Below are 21,431 nucleotides of genomic sequence, written 5' to 3'. Positions count from 1 at the left end.
TCTTTCTGTTATGATTGTTTATATTTTACCCTCTAAAGCCAAAAATTGATAAATAGATCAGGGTTAAAATGATATAAAATAATTTTTACCCAGTACATTCTCTATATAATAGTTTTTCCTTTGCTCCAGTTGTTGCGATAATCAGTTCATCAGTAACACCTTAACAGCAATTGACTGAACTAATTAAAAAACAAAACAAGAACTATATTTTTGATTTGTGACAATACAAACCTCAGCTATATGCGATAGCAACACAATGCTTGACTTGTGAACAAGGTTACAATATTTTATAATTTTTCATTGTTTTTAAATTGTACCTAATTATCACTAATCAAACATTCTACTGTACAGCATGATTTTCTGACCACTTGATGGAGACACATCACTATAAATGGATAAATTGCCCATTTGACACTAACTGACAACAATAACAACATTGTATCAACATTTGAAAACAAATCTCTAGTGTTCCCAGGACAAAGCATCACATTTAGAAAAGCCACATGTTTTCTTGATTATAAATGTTTTAAAAAGTTCAAAAAGCGGTGACAGCATTGTGGCGAGACCGTTGTTTACTGAAGGCCGAGACGTCACGTGTGTTGCTTTGCTTGAACTGTCTCCATGAGCAGAGAGAGCGGCTGACTAAAAAAAACAGACGGAGACTCCTTCACTAATGAAGCACTGGGAACACGACGCGTTTCACACCTGCATCCGTCTACAGCAGCTTCTCCTCCTGCTGCTCCACAGTGCGAACACAGGCAGCTAGTATGCAGTATGTATGAGCAGTGGTGGGATAGAGAAGGCAGCAGCAACGGGTCAGTGACCGCGGCAGCGCTAGTGGGGCCATGAACGCGGCAGTGGAGGGATCATGAAGGCGGCAGCAGCGGGTCAGTGAACGCAGCAGTAGCGAAACAGTGAACGCGGGCGGCAGCGGGTCAGTGATCGCAGCAGTGGTGGGACCGTGAACGCGGCAGCAGCAGGACTACACGAACTATAACATTCGACAACAGAGTAGAGCCGTTTACAAAGAGAGGTAAGTACTTGTCACACGCGCGCGCACGCGCACACACACACACAAGTTGTTTCTTCAATCCAACCCCAGCCTTATCTTTACCGTTAACCATACAGTTAATACTTAACCCAAACCTTAACCCACCCACAATTTACGTCTTATCTCTAACCAGTATCTTAGAAATTAGTTTTATTTGGGACCAAGCTTTGGTCCCCATGAGGACTATTGTACGAGCACACACACACACACACAAACACAAACACACACAAACACACACTGAGCTAACTCCCTCTTAGCCAGAGAGCTAACGTCAGGCTGCTGCTCCCAGTAGAGTTGGTTTCCATTGAGTTTATTTTGGGAAACAAACAGGAGGATTTCGCAGACAGTCAAGACGACATGATTATTCAGCATTAGCCACACGGTTTGTCATATTTTCCCATTTCCCTGACACCTTATTGTCACTACTACTATGCTAACTACTCAGCTAGCTAACGTTAAGCTAAGTTGATGCCAACAGTCTCTTTTTCCCCGTGTAGCAGCAGCAGCTTGTGTACGGTAGTTTAAGAAAATGGCATTCTGGTTATCACTTCATGGTGCAGTTAAATTAGTGTATGTAAATAAAACTAGGGCTCTGGTTGAATATTCATTGATTATAGTGTACTGATGATGATGATGATGATGAGGAGCTTCTCTGTTCTCCATCTGTCTGCACAACCATCATCTGTGTCTCTTCACTGACTGTAAATAGAATGTTGTCCTCCGAACTGACCTCACTTGTGTGTTTATAATGTGTCAGAGGTTTTATCACAAACAGGATTAGAGTCAACATACTGGAGCTTTGCTTTGTTGGAGACAACTGTGAAGATGGTATCGTTAGGCTCCAGTAACAGGTGGCAATTGTCATCTTTGTTATGTTAATGTTAATGTTTTCAGCTTGATGATGATTTGGATTGGTTGATAAATTAGGTGAATATTTAATTTCCTTCCACTTCTTCACATACATATCATCTAAATACTTCAGATTCTTCCCATGGTGATGTTTTTGTATAAAAATGACCACACTCAGTTTGCTGCCATTCTAGCCTATTCCTTTGCTGGCTTTAATGAGTCACCACTGAGATGCTGGACTTGTGGACAACACTTTCATTTGCACTGAATATTTTCAGTGCAAACCTAACAGGAATATGAACTCCCATTTTGATCTTTGACCGTTTTAACAGAATATCTTTAACCCAGTGGAAACAACAACGGACTATTATGTTATCTGAGAGATATAACAGCTTGAGGCAATGTAACAAGTGAGTTACAATGTAAATGTCTCTGTATGGGCTTATTAAGTAAATACTGACATGTATTCATGTGTGTTAGTGGAGGAAAGGGTAGGGCACAAGGCAGGGTGTTGTATATTTACCAGCAGCCCCAGTTACTTGAAACAAAAGCGCTGTTGTTGAAAGGTCACGTGACTGTGTGTGTGTGTGTGTGTGTGTGTGTGTGTGTGTGTGTGTGTGTGTGTGTGTGTGTGTGTGCACTAGAGAGAGAGAGCGAGATATCTTCCCTTGTCATGTGATCAGAGCTCAGGGCAGGGTCTGAGAAGTGCTGAGTCGCTCTAAGAGGTTTCTTCCACTCGAGGAACATGCAGGCACAGGGAGCAGAGATGTCCGGCCTAATGGATGCATGGATGTATGTCTCACAGAGAAGAGGAAAGGGAGAAAAACAGACAGATAAAGAAAGATATAGAAACTGTTATTCTTTAAGCATGCCAAGAAAGCGTCAGTCATTCTTTAATCCTTGTCTCCGTGGATTTTTAAACAGAAGACAAGTAAAAAATGCGACCCTGCATTATGAGTCACATCATCTCCACAATGACATGGCAAGTTTTATTTTATTTCTTTTGGATTTTTATCGTTTTTCAGGATGTTGTGGTGGGGAACTTGGTTTGTCAGGAGGGCTGTGTTGTATCTGGTAAAGACTTAAAAATGTCTGTGACTCACCATGAACCAGAGCCATAATAAAGTACTTGTGGAAGTTCAAAGTGAACCGAACACATTTATAGCTAAGATGTGAAGCTGTTTCCCTTATTCAGAGATTGATACAGTAATTACCAACATGCTTGACTAGTAGTTGATTGTAAAGAGTTTCTTCTAGTAGTTTCCAAATAGACATGTTTGTTGAAATGCTATTGATTCAAGCTCATTGTGTTTAAGCAGAGCAGTGATAGATCAGCCATGTTTGCAGTCTGCCTTTTCTAGCATTAAAAGAATTCCACCAGTTTGTACAGTATAATGGCCGCTGCCTGGAAAAGTCTGAGTCATATATGTTACAATTGTTTGAGTAAAGACAATGAGGGAAAGGTTTGGAGTTGGAGACGGGTTTATGGGTGTATTATAAACCAGAGCCACAGTAAAGTCAAGCTACTTTCAAAAGTTTATCATGAGCTGAACACATCTAACTAAGAAATTAAGCTGTGTCTCAAGTCCAGGGATGTGTAGAGTTCCAGAGTAACATTATGACCAGTAACTAACTGTAAAACAGCTCGAAGGTGCCTTTTTGACCTGAATTCCTTTGCTTTTAACATGACATGCTTCTCCTGGTGGTTTCCAGCAACAGATTGGCCACTTGTTTGCAGTCATCCCGCAGGTCCTGTAATACCTGTTCGAATCAACACAACCTGTAAGTCCGACCAAAGAAACCCGACCCCTTAACAGATCACGTACAGCTGTTAAAATAGTTTTAAAAATATAATACAATCTAATTTCTTGTATTCAGATTCAGCCTAGACACTAAAACTACTGTGGTTTAACGTAATATTGCTGGTAGTATGTAGGGCTGAAACAATTTTGAGTAATCGATTACTAAATTAATCATCAAATATTTTGGTAATTTATTAATCAGTGTGAGTTTTTTTTTTTTTAAAGAATTAAAACAAGATTTCTGATTTTTCAACTTCTTATATATGAATAGTTTCTGGCTTCTTTACTCCATATACAAAGAAATCATTTAAATTGAATTATTTTTTTCTGTACAAAACAACACTCTTGAGAACATCATCATTTGGAGGTTTGGGAAACACCAATTGATGATTATTTGATTAATCGAGATAATAATCTACAGATTAATTGATTATGAAAATAATCATTATTTGCAGTCCTAGTAGAATGTCAATATCATTATCAACAGATCTTTGCTCTAGTTTTTGATATTCATCATCCAAACATGGATGCATCTGAGATGCGCAATATTTGCTTTGCACTAAGTCGAGGAATGTCGTGGTTTCCTTATCAGTCCACACAAACCTCCTCTTGCCCCTTGGATTAGCAATTTTTTTTCTAGTGCAGTGAAATGTGGAAGTTGGAATGAAGTGACAGGCATGTGATTTCTAAACATCATCCTTCATTTGCTGAATCTGTTTCCATTTTTGCATTTACTGTGTGACGATACACAAACTTTACCACCATCCAATTGTAAAAAAATAAATAAAAAAATGTGCAAGTCAGATGCCAGAGTATTTCTGTCCATGACTTGAGTAAATGTTCTTGTAGATAAAAATAATGTTCTTATTAAGGCTAATTCATCCAAGCTACACAGTCATTGTAGTGCCCCATGATTGTGTTGACCAAGGGAAAACATACAGGACTTTGCACTTTGACACTTAATCTCAGTCTGGCTGTTGTCTAATGAAATGAGGTAGATAGGCTGGATAGATTACACAAGGTCATGTTTGTCACAATCTCCAACTCCTTTTCAGATCTTACAAAATAACTCTTGTCAGTTGAAAAATAACGTTGCATAGTGCAGCATATGTACACACCTTGCTTTGGTTAGTCCCTGTGCCAGGCAGCCAAAGTTATGAAACATTCATAAAAACATTAGAGTGGTTGGTTTGGTCCTCTGTAGCCATTATCATAGCTTTACCTCCAAAAAGAAACTGGAAATTACAATTCTGTGGTTCTTGAGGTCCCTCCTCTTAAAATTCTCTGTCAGACAAACGAGTGTGTCTTCTGTGTGTGTTTAAATTATTCAACAGAGGGTTTTTCAATCTGAGCTGATGGTCTCGTTAGCAAAGATAACTGGCACACTGTGGTTCATCTATTATATAGTAGTTGGAGTAACAGAGCATGATCATACACACCATGTCAAAGAACGTTGTACGGTCAGACCGCTTAACTGGATTTCTTACTATACTGACTAAAATTAGTGACTTGCAGTTGCACTGTGAAGCTGAAGTTTATGCGTGGGTGTTACTGCTTTTGCATTGAAAATGTTAAAGTTAGAGTGTGTAAAATTTTGCTGCATTTATTGGTGAAGCTGCATCTTGCAGCTCTTCTCCTCTTAAGTGTGTTGGAGACCCTAAGGGACTGTTCACACAAAAGAAAATATAGGTTTTATACATGCAGTACTGCGTTTTGGGAACCCTAGAAAATAAAAAATTTTTTACAACAGGTCCCTGAGTGGGAAAATCTCAAAAAGCCACCCTTGTGTTTTACAACCTTGCGTATTGACAACCAATACGCTAATTTTGGAAAATTATGCTGTTGCTTATCTTAGTCGCCGTCTTCTTTTTCTTGTGTTTGGGGATTGTTTGTTCTTTTCGCTTTATGATAAAAATATGTTTATTCTGTCTATTGTGGGCTATTATTGTACAAAATATTATCCAAAATCGCGGCCTCTGTGGAGCTGACCCGGCTTTGATATGACTGCAAAAGCCTCATTCTGGGGAAATGAAATTAATTAATTTATTATCTAAATTAGACTGAACCTTTAAGTCAGGTTAGGGTTATTTCTAACCCTGGTCTTTGTGCCTCCATATGAATTCAAAGAATTTCTGTGTGTCATTATCCATAAGTAGGGGGTGGGCATCCTGGCCAGGGTGTGCTGTGCTCTGGTTTAAAAGAAGAAAATTGGTTTTATGTTTGGACCTGTTTTTGGGGAAAAATAGAGGCCAAGTGTGCCATTGTGAACAGTCATGATAGAGCCACCAGAGATGTGAACTATAAGGAATACAAAATGTGTATTTTCACACAGTCTCACACACAGTTGCAATTTGTTTTCCACTGGATGAACATAGCAGTGGGAGAATTTAAAAACAGAGCTCACGTAGAAATCCATGTCCTGTCATCTCCACAAGATTCTGCTCAAGGAACTTAGCTAGAACTAAAGGCCCAGGTAAACATGTACATCCACGAAGTGCGCACTGTACATCCACGAAGTGCGCACTGACCCAATAACCCCAATTTGTGTCATCAATTTTGGAACCGCATGCAAAGAGCGCATTGGGTGCACTTGGACAGCGTATGCACAAAAAACAGAAGAAGTCACTGAGGATAGTCACCTGGCGACCCTCGAACCAGCTGACATCCCAACTCCCCTGCCTGATAGACCTTTCGTCTGATGAGCCGCACAAACCAGATGTGTCCGAATGAGCTGTAGCATCATTTTTGACCAGTCCCCTCACAGTGAAATTGCTATTGTTAAATTAGGCATTTTGTTTAGGAACACCTCTATTTCCACAAACAAAATGTTCCTTTACTTGAAGTTTTAACAGGTCAGGTTACTGCTTTGCTTGCCAGTGTAGATTCTTTATAAGGATTAGAAAGGCCAGAAAAACACACCCTCCCATACTGTTTATAAATGAATAGCTGTCTTAATGCAATTATCTCACAGACTGGAAGGAATATTTAAGTTTTTTTTTAGTTTTTTTTTAGATATTACGACATGTAAAAAGTGGCCTCGGATACATTGTGTGCTTAAATATGTGGGGTGGAGTTTCTCAAGCAGCACTGAAGGGAGGGGTGTATTTGTTTTGTTATAAACAATGTTAAATTTCTTCAACATTGCTTACTCCACTTTTATGATGCATCATTGTACTTTTAAAACTCATTAATGGAAGAATGCTTTAAGTCTCAGTAGATCAGTGGCTAAGAAAGCCCTTTAAGTCAAAGAAGGAGATGGTATGTATTAGGAATGTAATGATACACCAAACCCACGATTCGATACGTATCACGATTTTTGACCCATGATTCGATTTGTAACACGATTTATTTATTTTTTTGGGGGAGGGGGCGTTATTTTTTATTAAATAACGTTTGAAAAACCTTTATAAACTGAACACCAAAGAACAAGATTAACTATGCAAATTATTAACAATATAAATAGCCAAAGCTATAACACTTCTGTTTTCTTTGTAACAAAATACTGTTGAAAAACAAACAGAACTAAACTCCACTGTGGAGATGATTCGAGCATGTTGAAAATTCTTTTTACAAAGTAAATTAAATGGCTACTGTTTCACACTGAGGTAACTGAGGCTTACTGCCTGTGCTGCAAACCACAAATCAAGTAAGTAAACATTAAACAAATAAACAACTTCTTTCTCTTAACAAAACCAAACTCGTTGAAAATTCTTCTTCTGAAGGCTTGCTCTCTGTACTGTGACAATGTCACCTGCAGTGACCAGCTTGTGTAAGGGCAGCTGTAGCATCAACACAGCTGCAGCTGTCACTGCGGTGGAAAAACGTGACAACTTTCCTCACTCTGCCGAGGAGTCGGGACATCTGGTGAACGCCCATCCCTCTCTGCGCAGCCAGATTAACAGTGTGAGCAAAGCATCGTATACAGTATGCGGGGAAAATCTGGCTGCTTCGACAGCATTGGCAATGTTTCTGCTGTTATCTGTTGTCACTTAAAGCACTTACGGCAAATTGTGTGGGTCTTGTCGTCTACACGATTGCCGTCCTTTATCTCCACCAGGTTAGCCGAAATGTTGCCATACTGCTGACTTAAATGAAGAGGGAGGATCCGCTATTTCTGGGTTGGTTGCCATGTTTCGTCACGTTCTTCTTCAACTAGCTCAACTTTTGCAGGCAGGCGTCACATGATTCATTTGATCTGAACGGGAGAGATAACTCTGGGAGTTGGAAGGGGTGTGTCGCGATTCTGCCTTATCACACCGCGACACAGGATCGTGGATCTGAGTGTCGCGATTTCGGTTTCATATTGCATATTGTTACAGCCCTAGTGTGTATGCATGTTTCTGTCTGCCTATCCATGGTTCAGCTTTTCCTTTGTCTTACATTATATTGTCGCCATGCAAACTTGCACAGAACAGGAACCAAAGGCTGTGTAGTTCTAAAACGATTACCATTGCACTCCAATCCAGCCGCCTCTGGACCATGCATGTTTTCGAGGGAATGAGTTGGCTTCCTGTCACTTAATTTCTTCCTGTAAATGCAGAAAAAGGCACTTCCTACGGGATGAAGCCAGAGAGGAAGCAACGGCACAGATCTCAGGCCTTTTGCTGAGGCTTGGGTTGTACTTGGAGGGGTGTGTAGTCATGTTTTGGACAGATTACTTTAAAATCTTTGTCATTGTACACATTTTATTTTAGAGTGTATTATTTACAGTGAGGGCTGCAATGATTATTTGATTAATAGAGTATTATTCAATTATTAAATTAATTGTCAACTACTTATAATAATAATAATCAATTGAGTTTGAGTGTTTTTTATTCAATAGTTAAAACAAGCTTTCTGTTTCTCCAGCTTCTTGAATGTGAATATTGTCTGGTTTCTTTGTTCCATGTAACAAAGAAATCAGTAAAACCAAATAATTCTGAGAATAGCCCAAAAGTACTGAGATATTATTTATAAGCCATATTGCCGTACCTTAATCACAAGTTTTAAACTGAGTCTAAGTTAATTCATTATTATAAACCCAGTTTTGTTTATCATGTCTTCCTGTTTCTCCAGGGGCTGTGTTTTTCCATAAAGTTGCACCACTACACGGGAGCTGAGGCTAAATCATTTGCCGTGTGATCCCATGAGTCATGACCTCAGTGGTGCTGGTCGACACTGGTGGGACTGTGGTGGAGTATGTGTCAGCGGAGGAGGACCCTCAACAGGTGAGTTCCACATAGACACAATCAGCATTCCCTTATTTTCTAATGTCCCATGTAATGTCATTCAAAATGACAGCTGTAGTAAACATCTTGTTTTTAAATGTCCTCAGCAGGAGGGAGAGTGTGACGTGGATCCAGAGATGGATGGAGAGGTGGAAGGCGAGTGTGAAGCTGAGGAGACCTACGAGGAAGTACAGGTCAGAGAGGAGGCAGAGGATTATCCAGCAGTCATAGTGGAGGAGGTTCCTGGTGCCAGTCTGGTCGAGGACCAAAGTTACTCAGCCCAGGTGTTGGTGTATGATGACGGAATGTACCTGATGCAGGAAGTGGTCGATGAGCAGGTGGTGGAGACAGAAGGGGAAACAGGTGAGGTAGTGTAAAAACCTTAACTGTATACATAATTTTGAGTTGACATCACCTGCTGCTTAGTTCTGGACTATTCTAGAAAGTGGACAGGGGGCTAATGCTAGATTTAGGTAGCATGAGGAGGCAGCTATCAAATGTTAGCAGAGCAGTGTCTCCCATGGCTAACTATTGGCACTTTTCTCAAAAAATGCCGATTGCGAGCGGCAATCCGTATTACAACCCCTGTGTGCGCTTTGGTCATGCAGTAAAAGCTGAACAAATCTTTTTAATTAATTGATTCTAATGAATAAAAATTCAAAAACAACTGCTTTACAAGTCACTAGTTTTTGTGTGTCGCATGTAAAACAAAGTCACGGCAGATTCATGCAGCCGTGCAGTGATGACACTGCCCACGTTGAGGAGGTACTATTTTGTAATGGAAAACCAAGCAAACCGTGTAGAGTCGTGCCGTGCCGAGCTGAGGTAGTACTGTGTGGTGGAAAAGCGCCATATGTCTCAAGAAAAGATAATGGTGCTCAAATTGTGTTGATGTGATGTCCACCACTGATGCTGGGTGCACTCTGACAAGAAACATTGCTAGCAGGGAGAACAACCTTTGTCTGAGAGCTCTGTTCGAGGCTGTGTAGTTTGAGCTAGTTGAGTTGTCTTTCAATTTAAAGGTTGTGGTTTAATTCCCGACTCCGCTAGTCTACATGCCGATGTGTCCTTGGGCCAGACACTTAACCCACGCTCTGTGTCGGCAGCATGTGAATGGGTATGAAAGATGAGTGATAGAAAATGCGCCGCACATAGATGCACCGTGTGAATGGGTGAATGGCAAAACTGTAGTGTAAAGCAGCTTTGAGTGGTCATCAAGACTAGAAAAGTGCTTAATAAATAAAGCCCATTTACCATTTTGTAAGTGCTGGATTTCTCTATATAATCACAACACAGAGAGCAAAGTGCATAAAGTCCATATATTGAACGTGGATGGAGCATTTCTTAATGTAGCTTTCTCCACCATTATCCCCCTGTAAACTCCGTCTTCTTTAGCCAGATAACTTCCACACAAGGTTCCCTCATTTATTTGAGCGGCGCCACCATGAGTGAAACTGGCAGGGACTGTTCACTTTAGAGTGCCTTTATTTATTCATTGAAATATCGATATTTTGACCCAACCCTATAATCCATCATAATCTTGAGTCTTTGAATCTACAGGGTCACAAGCATTTCTTATTTTTAGATAAAAGAACATTTACCTGCTGTTATATTATGTGTTTATGGTCTGTGTATTTCCGAAATAACACATTAGCTCTGAACTTTTAATTTCTGAATCCAATTCTTATTGAACAAAGCAGCTCATAGTCTGAGCCTTAAATTACAAACCCCACTTAATTCCACATATTTTTTTAGATATTCTTTATATATATTCAGCTGGTTGCATGACCTAAGTCATCAGAAAATAAACAAAAATTGGAATGAACTGTGCCCTGAAAAAGTCTAAATCAACTCATTCTTTGTGTCTTACTCTTCTAACACATTCTTGATTTTTGTGGTGTGTTTGGATATTTTTCTACCTAGGGTTGATATTTTGTTATTCTGGATCTGTTGGTTGTTGGTTGTATTTTTTAGCACATCTTACTCTTCAAAGTCTTCACCCTCTGAATTTCAACAGCTTTTTGACCCAAGCATGTCTATTTTTTTTTTTAAGTTATGAGGAGGATGAATTTAACATGTTGAGAGTTCACATGAATTCATATCAACGACTCGTGTGGACACACGCTGCCACCTTGTGGACATTTTAGTGTAATAACCTTCATGAACACTGTTAAAATACCTCATTCATGGTGACTTCTCTGAATGCAGTGCTGTTTTGATAAGTAAAAAAACCAAAAACAACATAATATTAATTCTATGAACACTGAACTAAATCACATCCTCAAATTGCCCCTGGAGTATTTACTTAACCACATTATTTTTAAGCCTCGCTCCAAGTCACACGTGTGAAAATTTGCCTCAAAAATTTCATGAGTTGCAGTAAGGATGAACACTCACAGCTATTCATGAGTTTCCCAATCATATTTTCTCAAAATAATTATCAAATAAGATAGAAAAGGACAGTGGCATCTAACAAAGGAAGAGGTCAAATATTTCAGTCAGTATATTTTGCTCTCTAAACATTCAAAGTATTGAGTTAGCTTTGGACATGAACTTCCTAAAGTCCATAAAACTCACAGGCACATCATCTTTGGAAAATTAACTATAGGTAGACTTGTATGAGAAGTGAAACGCATAATTTAAAGATGGCAACAAACACAAGTAAACACAATTGTTACAAAACTGTTTCAAGAAATCACTTTGGTTTAATGAAATGTTGTTTGTTGTTGTTTTGTTATGCAATTATGGATTTATTTGTCTAGTGTGTTTACATTTTACCCCAATTCATACACAAAATTTGAACTATGCATGTCATTTTAAAAACTTGAAGCTTCAAATTCAGAAACTCCAAGCACATTACCATTGGTCTTACTTAAATGTCATTCTAAATCTCAGTTTTGCAAAAAGTGATAAAAAAAGCATAATTTCCCATAATTTGTTCCCCTTAAAACCCTGACCATCGAAATGCCACACTTTGATTACAATCATATGCCAGAGTTTTAAAGAAGCCTATTTTTTTTAAAGTTTTGTATTTCTGCACTGATGTTCTTTGTAGTGTTTCTCATTTTAATTACAGATATGACATTTTTTTAGCGACTTAGTACATAAAGAACTAACATTTAATGTTGCTTATACAAGTTGTACACTAAGTTAAGTTTCAGGACTAAACTTGGGCTGCAACTAACAATTATTTTCTTAAACGATTAATCTGTCAGTTATTTACTCGTTAAGTCCAGTACTTGTTTGGTCCGTAAAATTTAATTAGTGTTTACCAAAACTGGAAACGATGATCATTCCGTTTTAATGATTTCTTTGTTATGTGGAGCAAAGAAAACAGCAAATTTTCACAAGAAGCTGAAAAATCATAGAGCTTGTTTTGATTTTCATATATATATGTGTGTGTATGTGTATATATACATATATATATATACATATATATATATATATATATATATATATACACAAAAAGATAAAGTTATCGCGATACAGCTTTATATGACGTTATCATTACGCACGAGGGGGCGGGCGAAGGAAGGATTTCCTGTGTCGGCGGCGGAGGGATACAACTTGACTGTCGTAACGTGTCTCGTGGAAATGTGTGTCCCATAGGCCGCGGAATGATTTGAGCTTAGTGGCTTCCCATAGAATTCAGTGAGAAGTCTGAATGTGAAGCTGCAGCAAAGGGTGGAAAACATGGCGACATCACGGCATGAGGGACATGCAAACCAGCTCGATCTGCTCATCAAAGCCGGTAACGTAACTTCATGTCGCCACCACCGCGACTCGCGAGTGCGGGGCTCGCGTTTTTACTCAAGTCTGCGGCGTCTCAGTCCGCCGTGGAGCGTGCTGAAGTAATGGAGGACAATCAGGAAGTGATCACCTTGGTTAGCAACCTGCATGGCGTTGCTACACGGTTTACGAAGCCGCCCCCACCATGTAAACGGGACAAAACGTTTTTTTTGGCCCCTCTGTTTGCACGATGAGGTGTATCTGTGCACGGCGTGTGTTTTGCACAGTGGAGCCGTTTTGTGTCGCTGTGTGGAGACTAGATAACGGTCTGCAGGTCGGCTCTGCCCAACCAGGAAGTGTAAAGATGTTGTCTTTCCTACGTCTTTGCCACGCTGTCTGAGTGGCGAGGACATGTGGGTTTATTTTTTTACTACCATTCACCACCTCGTACACACCGTCGTGTTTTTGGTAGAATTCCGATTACTGTGGTTTTTCTTGAATTCCATCGTGTTTGGCTCCAGTTTGTTTGAATAATTAGATGTGAAGTTCATTAATGGGAGTCAAATTTGCCACGAAATAAATTTGTTGTTGTTGTTTTTCTGTACTTATTAACTTTGTTAAGGTCGCAAATAACATTTATTGTGTCAGAATGCGATATATTGTGTTTGTTGGTTTCCGTTATCGTGTGTGTGTGTGAAGCGTGGGCTGGCCTTTCTCACTCGCTTTCTTCCGTAAACTCGTTCCATTATTCGACTTTATCAACGTGTTTATATGCATTTGTTATAATAAAAAAGTATTTACGCCATATCTCTATTATTACATTATGTCGTGACGACGCCATTTTGTGTTTAATGGTAATGTTTTAAGTATTCTATACAATTCGATGGCGGAAGCATTGTTAATACAGCGGGCGGAGCGTGCTGGTGACTGACTTTCAGTTTCAGCCAATAACGTACGGAGTAGTTTGAAACACCAATAGGAAGCCAATGAGGTTTCACCGGGGGGCGGGCTCTGAGGCAGAACTCAAGCCAATCGCAGGAGAGGCGGATGTTGATTGACAGCAGGATTTGTGAGTTTCTTCGAAGAGAACTGGAGGGAAAGGACGAGGAGTGTAAACACGGAAGTTTTCAGAGGAGGCACTACTTTTTTGTCGGACTGTTATTCTTGGCGCCTTTACACAGTATATGATAGTTTCTTGAATTCTGAAATTATTCAGACGTTTATTACAAAGCAATATAAGATAAAAAACAACAACAGTTTTTTAATTTGTTTTTTTAATTGCAAATCATTCATACAGTTGTTAAGTGGCTGTAGTTTCTTGTGTACATGTAGGTTAAACAAGTAGCAACTCTCTGACCTCACACCTTCATAGTCTGATTACAGCATTGTTTATTTCCAGGGGCAGCTCTACAGTCTGGTGAAGTTATGACATAGGGTTTTCTTGTGTTGCTAGATACATTTTCTGATTTTGATTCTAGTCGTGTGTGACTTACATTTCTTGATTACAGAATCAAAATAATATTAATTTGTGCAGAAATGGCAGTATAAATGGTCAGAAATGTGCATAAATTTGCTCCTATCGTGAATTTGATCTTTTTAAAAAAAAAAAAAAAGAAGTGTGTCTTATAAAACATTTTGGAAACACTGTAGAATCCTTGCTGTGCTCACCACCTGCATGTCCTGGGTAATTCGGAGTGGGACAGTCTAAAGATAGACCGTGTCTCCCCCCCATGCAGTTTCTGTCCTTGTGTGATAGCCAAACATGGACAGAGCAGGGTGGAAAAGATTCTCGTGCTTCCCACCACTGATTGACAACAGCAGCAGGTGCCGCTGGTTTCTTCCCATGCTCCTTCCTTTAGGCTTTTCTAACTGCATGTGTGCACATATTGGACAGCAGCTGTGATTGTAGTCAGGGTTTTTACGTGAGCACTTGTGAATTTGCGCTATTCTTATGCAGTTCTGGTATGTAAAGGACCAAGGCAAAGGTGCAGGGTAAAAAAAAAAAGTAAACCGTGTCAACAAATGTTAAAATGCATACAAATAAATATATTTGTGTGAAGGCTGTTCTTTACATCAAACTGATACCAAGTTTGAATCAGAGTGAATGTGTTGTACTGTGTTTTATCACTGTCACGAAAGCAACTGGATTTATCCACTAGGGGGAGCCATATGATTCAGATGTATTGTTTCTACACTAGTAAAGATACTATGATTGGAAGTTTAAGAGTTTGAAGTCATTATATTTCTTCAATTAATACATTGTTTTGCAGAAAAGTTGCCTTTAAATTGAATTCAACTTGGCAGCAAATGTAGTGTTTTTGATCAGTAGAAATGTATGTGTTTTGTGAAAACAATTTGCTAAATGATTGTGTTTTGTTGGTGTGTGTGTTTTCAGTGGAGGCCTCTGTCCACGGCACCAGCATCCACTGCTCTGACAAGACGTTTGAGGCAGCAGAAGCTCTGCTTCACATGGATTCACCATCCAGCATCAGAGAGGACCGCAGTCCAGGTAATTAATAAAATACTGGATAACAGTATACAACATTTGATGGTAAAGTGTGTTAATTGAGCAATACAATTTTGTTCATCTACATAATAGAATCAGATTTTACTCAAAAAATACTTGTTTTAATTGCTTAAAAATACTCAAACTGGTTATTCGATAATCAAAATAGTTGACGATTCATTTAGTAGCGATTAATCAAGGAATTGTTTCAGCCCTGCTTTTGCACAGTGAACTTAAAATGTCATAGTTAGAATTCTCACCAACTTGGTGATTCAGTTTCAACTCAAAAGTCTTAATTCATTCCTCCTCATCCTCCTCTCTCGCCTCCACCCAGACACGTTTGTGTCGTCATGCATAGCGACGCCAGACATCCTTCACGCTGCCATGCGCCCAGATGTGATGGCAGTGTCAGAGGTGGAGATATCGACAGAGGATTACTGCGAGGAGGAAGATGAAGACATGGTCACAATGCTGGAGGATCCAGAGCCGGAACCTGACCACGAGCCTGTCAAAAAGAGGAGAGGTAGATGAAAAGCATGCCAGTTAGCTTATTGAGCCTTACTCACAAAACAAAGCTTAAACCAAAAAAGTAATATACACTCTTGATTACTGAATGGTGTAAACTAAGAGCACCACCTAGTGGTCGAGCATCATGGGTCAGGGACACCAGGGACCACTGATTTCAAACAAATAATTAAACCCTTGCTCAAACATTTATTTTTGTAGCTGGACGGAAGCCAAAGACACATCAGTTGGCCATGTCTAACGGCTCAGCAGAGTTTGGTATCAAGAGGAAGCAAAGAGAAGGAAAAGGTATGCTGTTGTATCAATGTCAAAACATTACTGTGCAAACAGTTTAAGCAGCTGTGGAAAATGGAAAAGGTGGACAGATTCCTCTTCTGCATTTTGTAAATGATAAAAATAAACAAGTATAATTTAAATGAGTAAAAAAACATTTTTACTCAGTATTCTCCCACACCTGCCGTAGGTGTTTACATAGTATTATTTGCATGCTGTTCCAGTTTGTTTTACTCTGAGGAAGATAAACAAAAGTGCTTAACAGAGCTTTAAATTTACTGTGGCTTCCAGCAGGGAGCACCACCTACCTATGGGAGTTTCTGCTGGACCTCCTGCAGGACAAGAACACCTGTCCCAGATACATCAAGTGGACACAGAGGGAGCAGGGTATCTTCAAACTGGTGGACTCAAAAGCTGTGTCCAAGCTGTGGGGCAAACACAAGAACAAGCCAGACATGAACTATGAGACCATGGGACGGGCTCTAAGGTCAGGAGTGTGCGTGTGACTGACTGTGGTGAGCTTAGTTAGTTTAGAGAAACAACATTCTAACCTGTGGTCAACCTTTACCCTCAGATATTACTACCAGCGCGGCATCCTTGCCAAAGTAGAAGGTCAGCGGCTGGTTTACCAGTTCAAGGAGATGCCCAAGAACATCGTCATCATCGACGACGACACAACAGACATGGACATCTCCGGCGATCTTGTCACTTCAGACACTGCAGCCTCCTATGAGCGTGTGCCGCCGCCGACAGACATGCTGCTCCAGGCGTCCGAAGTCTCGTCCACCAAGAAGCCCAACATCCTGCGGGGCGGGAACAGACCCAATATCGTCCAGGCTCCTGTTGCTACAGTGAGCAAAGCGGTGGCAGCAGGGGTTCCCCGGATAGTGACCGTTACTGCAGCACCAGATGTCAGTCAGGCACAACAGTCTCGCACAACAATCATCCCAAACGCCACCGGGTCCAGGTTAGAACCATGCAGAGGGACAAGGACCTTCGGCTTTGACATTAAAGTCTCTTACCTGAAAAAGTCCTAAGGTTTGACTCTCTTTTCTGTCCCAACTCTTTGCGTGCAGAACGGTGCGGGTGGCTATGCAGGTTCCCGTGGTCATGACGACATCACTGGGGCAGAAGATCTCCACAGTTGCTGTGCAGCAGTCGACAGGAACAACAGGGGGAGCCGGACACACCACCCTCCTCAACAGCACTTCTGCGATTGGTGCTGCTGGTAACGCCAACTCACAACAGAAGGTTTGTGGAAACTGATGTCATCTCTGCTCCAATGCACAGTGCAGTTTCATCCTTCCATCGATTTTAATTATGCTTTTCAAGGTTGTCCGAAAATCACTGAATCTGTGTCACCTGGACTTTTCTTGATGAAGTTTCTCCTCTGATCTGAAGAAGATTCTTAGATGAGAGGAAAAAACATATTCAAGACCACTACAAGTCCAGTTGATGCTGATTCCACCCCCTCTGCTGTTTCCTCCTCTTTAAAATCAAAATACACGTTGTTCAGGCTGCTACGGAAACATTGCGGCAAAATGGCCACTTCTGGAAACTAAGATCCTTATCTAATGTGCATGGAGGTTATCCTTTGGCCAAGTGGAAATAGAACTTGACTTTTAACTAGAAGGCCGTCAGTTTGAATCGCGACATGTCGAGGGCAGGGGATCCTCTGAACCCCATTTCTCCCCATGACCTGCTCAGTAGTTGCTCAATTCTCCTAATTCTAGGAGTTTCTAAGTAGAGGATGGGTTAATGAAGGAGGAATTTCCCTATGAGGATTAATAAATGACAACAAAACAAAAAAATAGAAACATTTTAAAGTGATTATACACCTGTATAAATATACTTACGAGTTGTATATTCTACATCTGTCATTAAAACCTACATTTTACACACAGGTTGTGCTTCAGACGATCCCCACCATGGTTCCCGCCACAGCAGAGAACGGAGACAAGATCACAGTGCAGCTGGCAAAGATCATCACCATCCCAGCTCATCAGTTAGCTCAGTGTCATCTCCAAGCCTCCGGCGGCACAAACAAGCCCGGCATCGGCGCCTCCTCGGCAGGCATCAGCCTCCTTGGCAGCCCTCTGACCATGCGGACGCTGTCTCCTGTCAGCGTCGCTCCTGGAACGCAGGTGATGAGACTCACCGTGCCGACGCAGGCACAGCAACAGACTCTGGTGGTGTCACAGCCGGGAAGCATCGGCAGCAGGGCAGGAGCGATGACGGTGTCGACCACCAATCAGCCTCGCGTCTTTAGTGGACTCATCAGCGGCTCAGAGCTATTGATCGGAGCATCGGCGTCCGGAGGAGTGACAGTGGAGAAGCTGAAGGCTGCAGGAATCCAGGTCCAGACTGTGCAGGTGCCTCTGCCGGCGGCAGCTCAACAGAACCAGGGGAACCCCAAAACTGTCCACAACGTCCAAACAGAGGCGGTAGACGCAGAGGTGGTATTCAAACTGGAAACACCTAATGTGACGATTAAGTCAGAAGAGCCCGAGTGTTGAAAAACACACACATTTACGAGTATGCGTCTTCTCCGTCTCTGACAGAGAGTTAGTTTGTACATATCTGAAGTCATTTTTACTCCTTTGATAACCAGCAGCAGTCTGTGAGACTTTAAAATCTGACTTCTGAAAGCCTGTTTTTGTTTTTTTTATATATATTAGTCTTCAGCCTGTTTTCACTCGCTGCCTCAGACTGAAATTGAACCAAGGCAGATTCTCAGTGTTGTGTCCCAAGTTCAAACTGGATCCTCGTACAGAGGAAAACACAGACTTCAGCGGGAGTTTGTTGGTGAAGGTAAAGGGACCAACCGTCATCACTACAGCGTCTGCCTTCTAAACGCATTAACATCACTGAGTCAAATTAGAGCGAGGGGGAAAAAAGAGGATTCCAAAACACTACAAAACCAGGCAAATGATCACAACCAAACAAAAAAATGTGAACTGATAAACAGATATAAAAAAAGGAGAGTGATGTGATGAAACTTTTGTAGATGTTTTATTTTCAATATTTTCTTCTCCGTCATGGATAAAACCAGCAACTTTCATCACTGTGTGGATCATGTGTGCATGGTGCTACATGAGAGCGAGGGAGAAGCTGTCACAAAGACAGTGAAATGGTTGTGTATGTACATATTTATATATATATATATATATAATGTATATCTTCTATACAGTTTATGGAGCTAAAGTTAACAGCCATAGGTTTAAATTCTAACATTCTTTTTCATGTAGCGCTTGAACGGTTAACTGAAATTTTAATTTGTGTTTTGATACCTTGTACCAAGCACAGTATTATTTTACGGAGGGCGTCTGATATTTGTTTTCATCTTCTATTCCCATGTCTCCATCAAGAAAATCTGCACACTTAAATATGCTCCCTGTGTTTGACAAAAAGGATCTTTGTTTGGCTCTGACTGCACTCGGTCTGGCTGTGTGGGGGAAAAAGCCACTGGAAGCCAGGACGCGATGATGTACGTCAACAAATGAATACGTTATTTTAATTTTCTGAAATGTAGGCAGTGAAAAATCACACCATGTCAAAAGAAAAAAAGAAAAGAAACCACTGTGGATCCCAGGTCACTTTACTTACAGAGTCTGTGCCATTTTTGGCTCAACATTTCATTATTTTTATTTTTTAATCTAAAAAAAAAAAAGGGACAATAGAAAAAATGTTTGTGTTCAGACTGAACTGTTTGTATATTCAACATTTGAAGTATATTCTATTTTGTTGTACTCTTGTTTCAAAGTGTATTAAAGTAGATTTTACTGAAACATAAAACATTTGAAACTCAACTTTTTTTCCATTCCTTTTGTTTTCAGCTGAGAACAATTCCATCACAGGTTTTAAGCTTCCACTTCATGTGAACGGCTACGATGATGTTCAAATCTGATTAATTACAGATCAGAATTAACATTGATGTCACGTGCATGACTCAGTCTGGACCGCTAAAAAAAACATGAGATCCAATTCTGATCTTTTACAGATGTGTTTCAAATTATGAGTTAAAAAAGGAGACATTTTTATCTCGTAATTATACCTGATAGGTTTTCCCAGTCTTGTATAAAGTACCTTACCAGAAAATGTATCTTAATGTATATGACATTTACTGTACTTGTGTATCAAATGTAACTTTCTGATATAAAATGATCTTAAGTTTTAGAAGTAGGAGTTAAAGTATTTCAAAAGTGAGGCGTTAGGATTGAGCAATGGTGAATCAGTGGTAGGGTGAGTTGTCTGTCAACTGGAAGGATTTGGGTTCAATTCCTGGCTCTGCGTCCTTGAGCAAGACACTTAACCCCATTGTGAAAGGCGACCAGTGAGCGGCTGGATGACGCTGAAGAAAAGTCGTACAACTGGTCATGTTTCACGCATTTTTTTTTATTACTTCACTTCCATAGCAGCAACAGATGAAAAAAAGATGGTGAGAGTCATTGGTTAAACCAGCAACACAAGACTGATGGTAAAATGGCGCCTTATAGACTGTGCCACCAATTAGCTATGACTGGACTCTTCCACTAATGAGGTAAACTTAAAATATTATCAAATGGTTATTTTACCAAGTGACCTCCCTATCCGGCCACTTGGTCTCTCCCGGAACGTTTATCACGGTGCCCGTGGGCCGGGTGAATCTTTTGGCAGCGGACCCTGGCGCAGACACAGGACCGGACAGGTAAGTGTTAACACAAACAACTTTGTACACGTACAGCCTTCACACTTCTTCCACCCGATATTGCAACACACATATACAACCATAAACTCTGCACATGCTTCACACTGTTATCATTTCAATTACACAACTTTCCGTCGGAGCTGAACCCCGCTCTTGCAGACGGAGCCGACTGCCGCACCTGCCCGAAGACACACAATCACCCGCGGTCACACGGGCTAATAAATAACTCCATAAGTATTCAATAAATAAAGTAATGTAAATATCTGTACGAACTGTGCAAATACGCAGTGTGCAAAATTTACTGTGCAAACTATGGCAAATAAAATGCTATCGTGACAAGTGCTGTTATTAATGTACCTTCCAGTTATTGTGCAAAAGAACATGATTACCCACAATGTGCAAAATGTACAAGTAACGAAATGATCTTCGTTACACCCATGTTGAAAAGTGTGAATGGGTGAAAACCGTCGTGTAAAGCAGCTCATCAAGACTAGAAAAGCTCTATATAAATACAGACCATAATACCAACTCTTCTTCTGATTTTTTTTGGTAGTATTGAGTAACAAAGATGGCTAGAGACAATGTAGTGGAGTAAAAGTTGCTCGAAATATATATAAAGCACAGTACTTGAATTTTGTACTTCGTTACATTACAACACTGCTTCTAGAATCTAATGTCACAACAGCAGGATGACAGTCATGATAATTGTGTATAAGTGGATCTACTGTGGTAGATTTGTATTAATAAGACTTATTTCCCATGAAATGTGCTTAATTCTACAATGGGCTCTTTGTACGGCAGC

At 40.3% G+C, this 21,431-nt stretch overlaps 1 protein-coding gene across 10 annotated transcripts; it reads left to right on the top strand.

The window, feature by feature from the left end:
- Nucleotides 1-617: 617 nt before the first annotated feature.
- LOC122762062 (ETS-related transcription factor Elf-2-like) lies at nucleotides 618-19,751 on the top strand. 10 transcript variants are annotated; one of them, XM_044017232.1, is made up of 10 exons: nucleotides 618-1,033; nucleotides 8,758-8,909; nucleotides 9,020-9,272; nucleotides 15,034-15,147; nucleotides 15,479-15,667; nucleotides 15,871-15,957; nucleotides 16,237-16,429; nucleotides 16,517-16,909; nucleotides 17,019-17,193; nucleotides 17,847-19,751. In XM_044017232.1, the coding sequence occupies exons 2-10, from the start codon at nucleotides 8,835-8,837 to the stop codon at nucleotides 18,456-18,458; spliced, it is 2,091 nt and encodes a 696-aa protein (XP_043873167.1). In that variant the 5' UTR covers nucleotides 618-1,033; nucleotides 8,758-8,834; the 3' UTR covers nucleotides 18,459-19,751. The 10 variants fall into 10 exon arrangements, with proteins under 10 accessions (XP_043873167.1, XP_043873165.1, XP_043873166.1 ...); XM_044017230.1 differs by having other exon boundaries at nucleotides 16,234-16,429; XM_044017231.1 differs by having other exon boundaries at nucleotides 619-1,033; nucleotides 9,017-9,272.
- Nucleotides 19,752-21,431: the final 1,680 nt, after the last annotated feature.

Source organism: Solea senegalensis, unplaced genomic scaffold, assembly GCF_019176455.1.
Source record: "Solea senegalensis isolate Sse05_10M unplaced genomic scaffold, IFAPA_SoseM_1 scf7180000015199, whole genome shotgun sequence".
Taxonomy (NCBI): domain Eukaryota; kingdom Metazoa; phylum Chordata; class Actinopteri; order Pleuronectiformes; family Soleidae; genus Solea; species Solea senegalensis.
The sequence above is the reverse complement of the archived record's forward strand: the minus strand, read 5'-3'. Positions and strand labels throughout refer to the sequence as shown.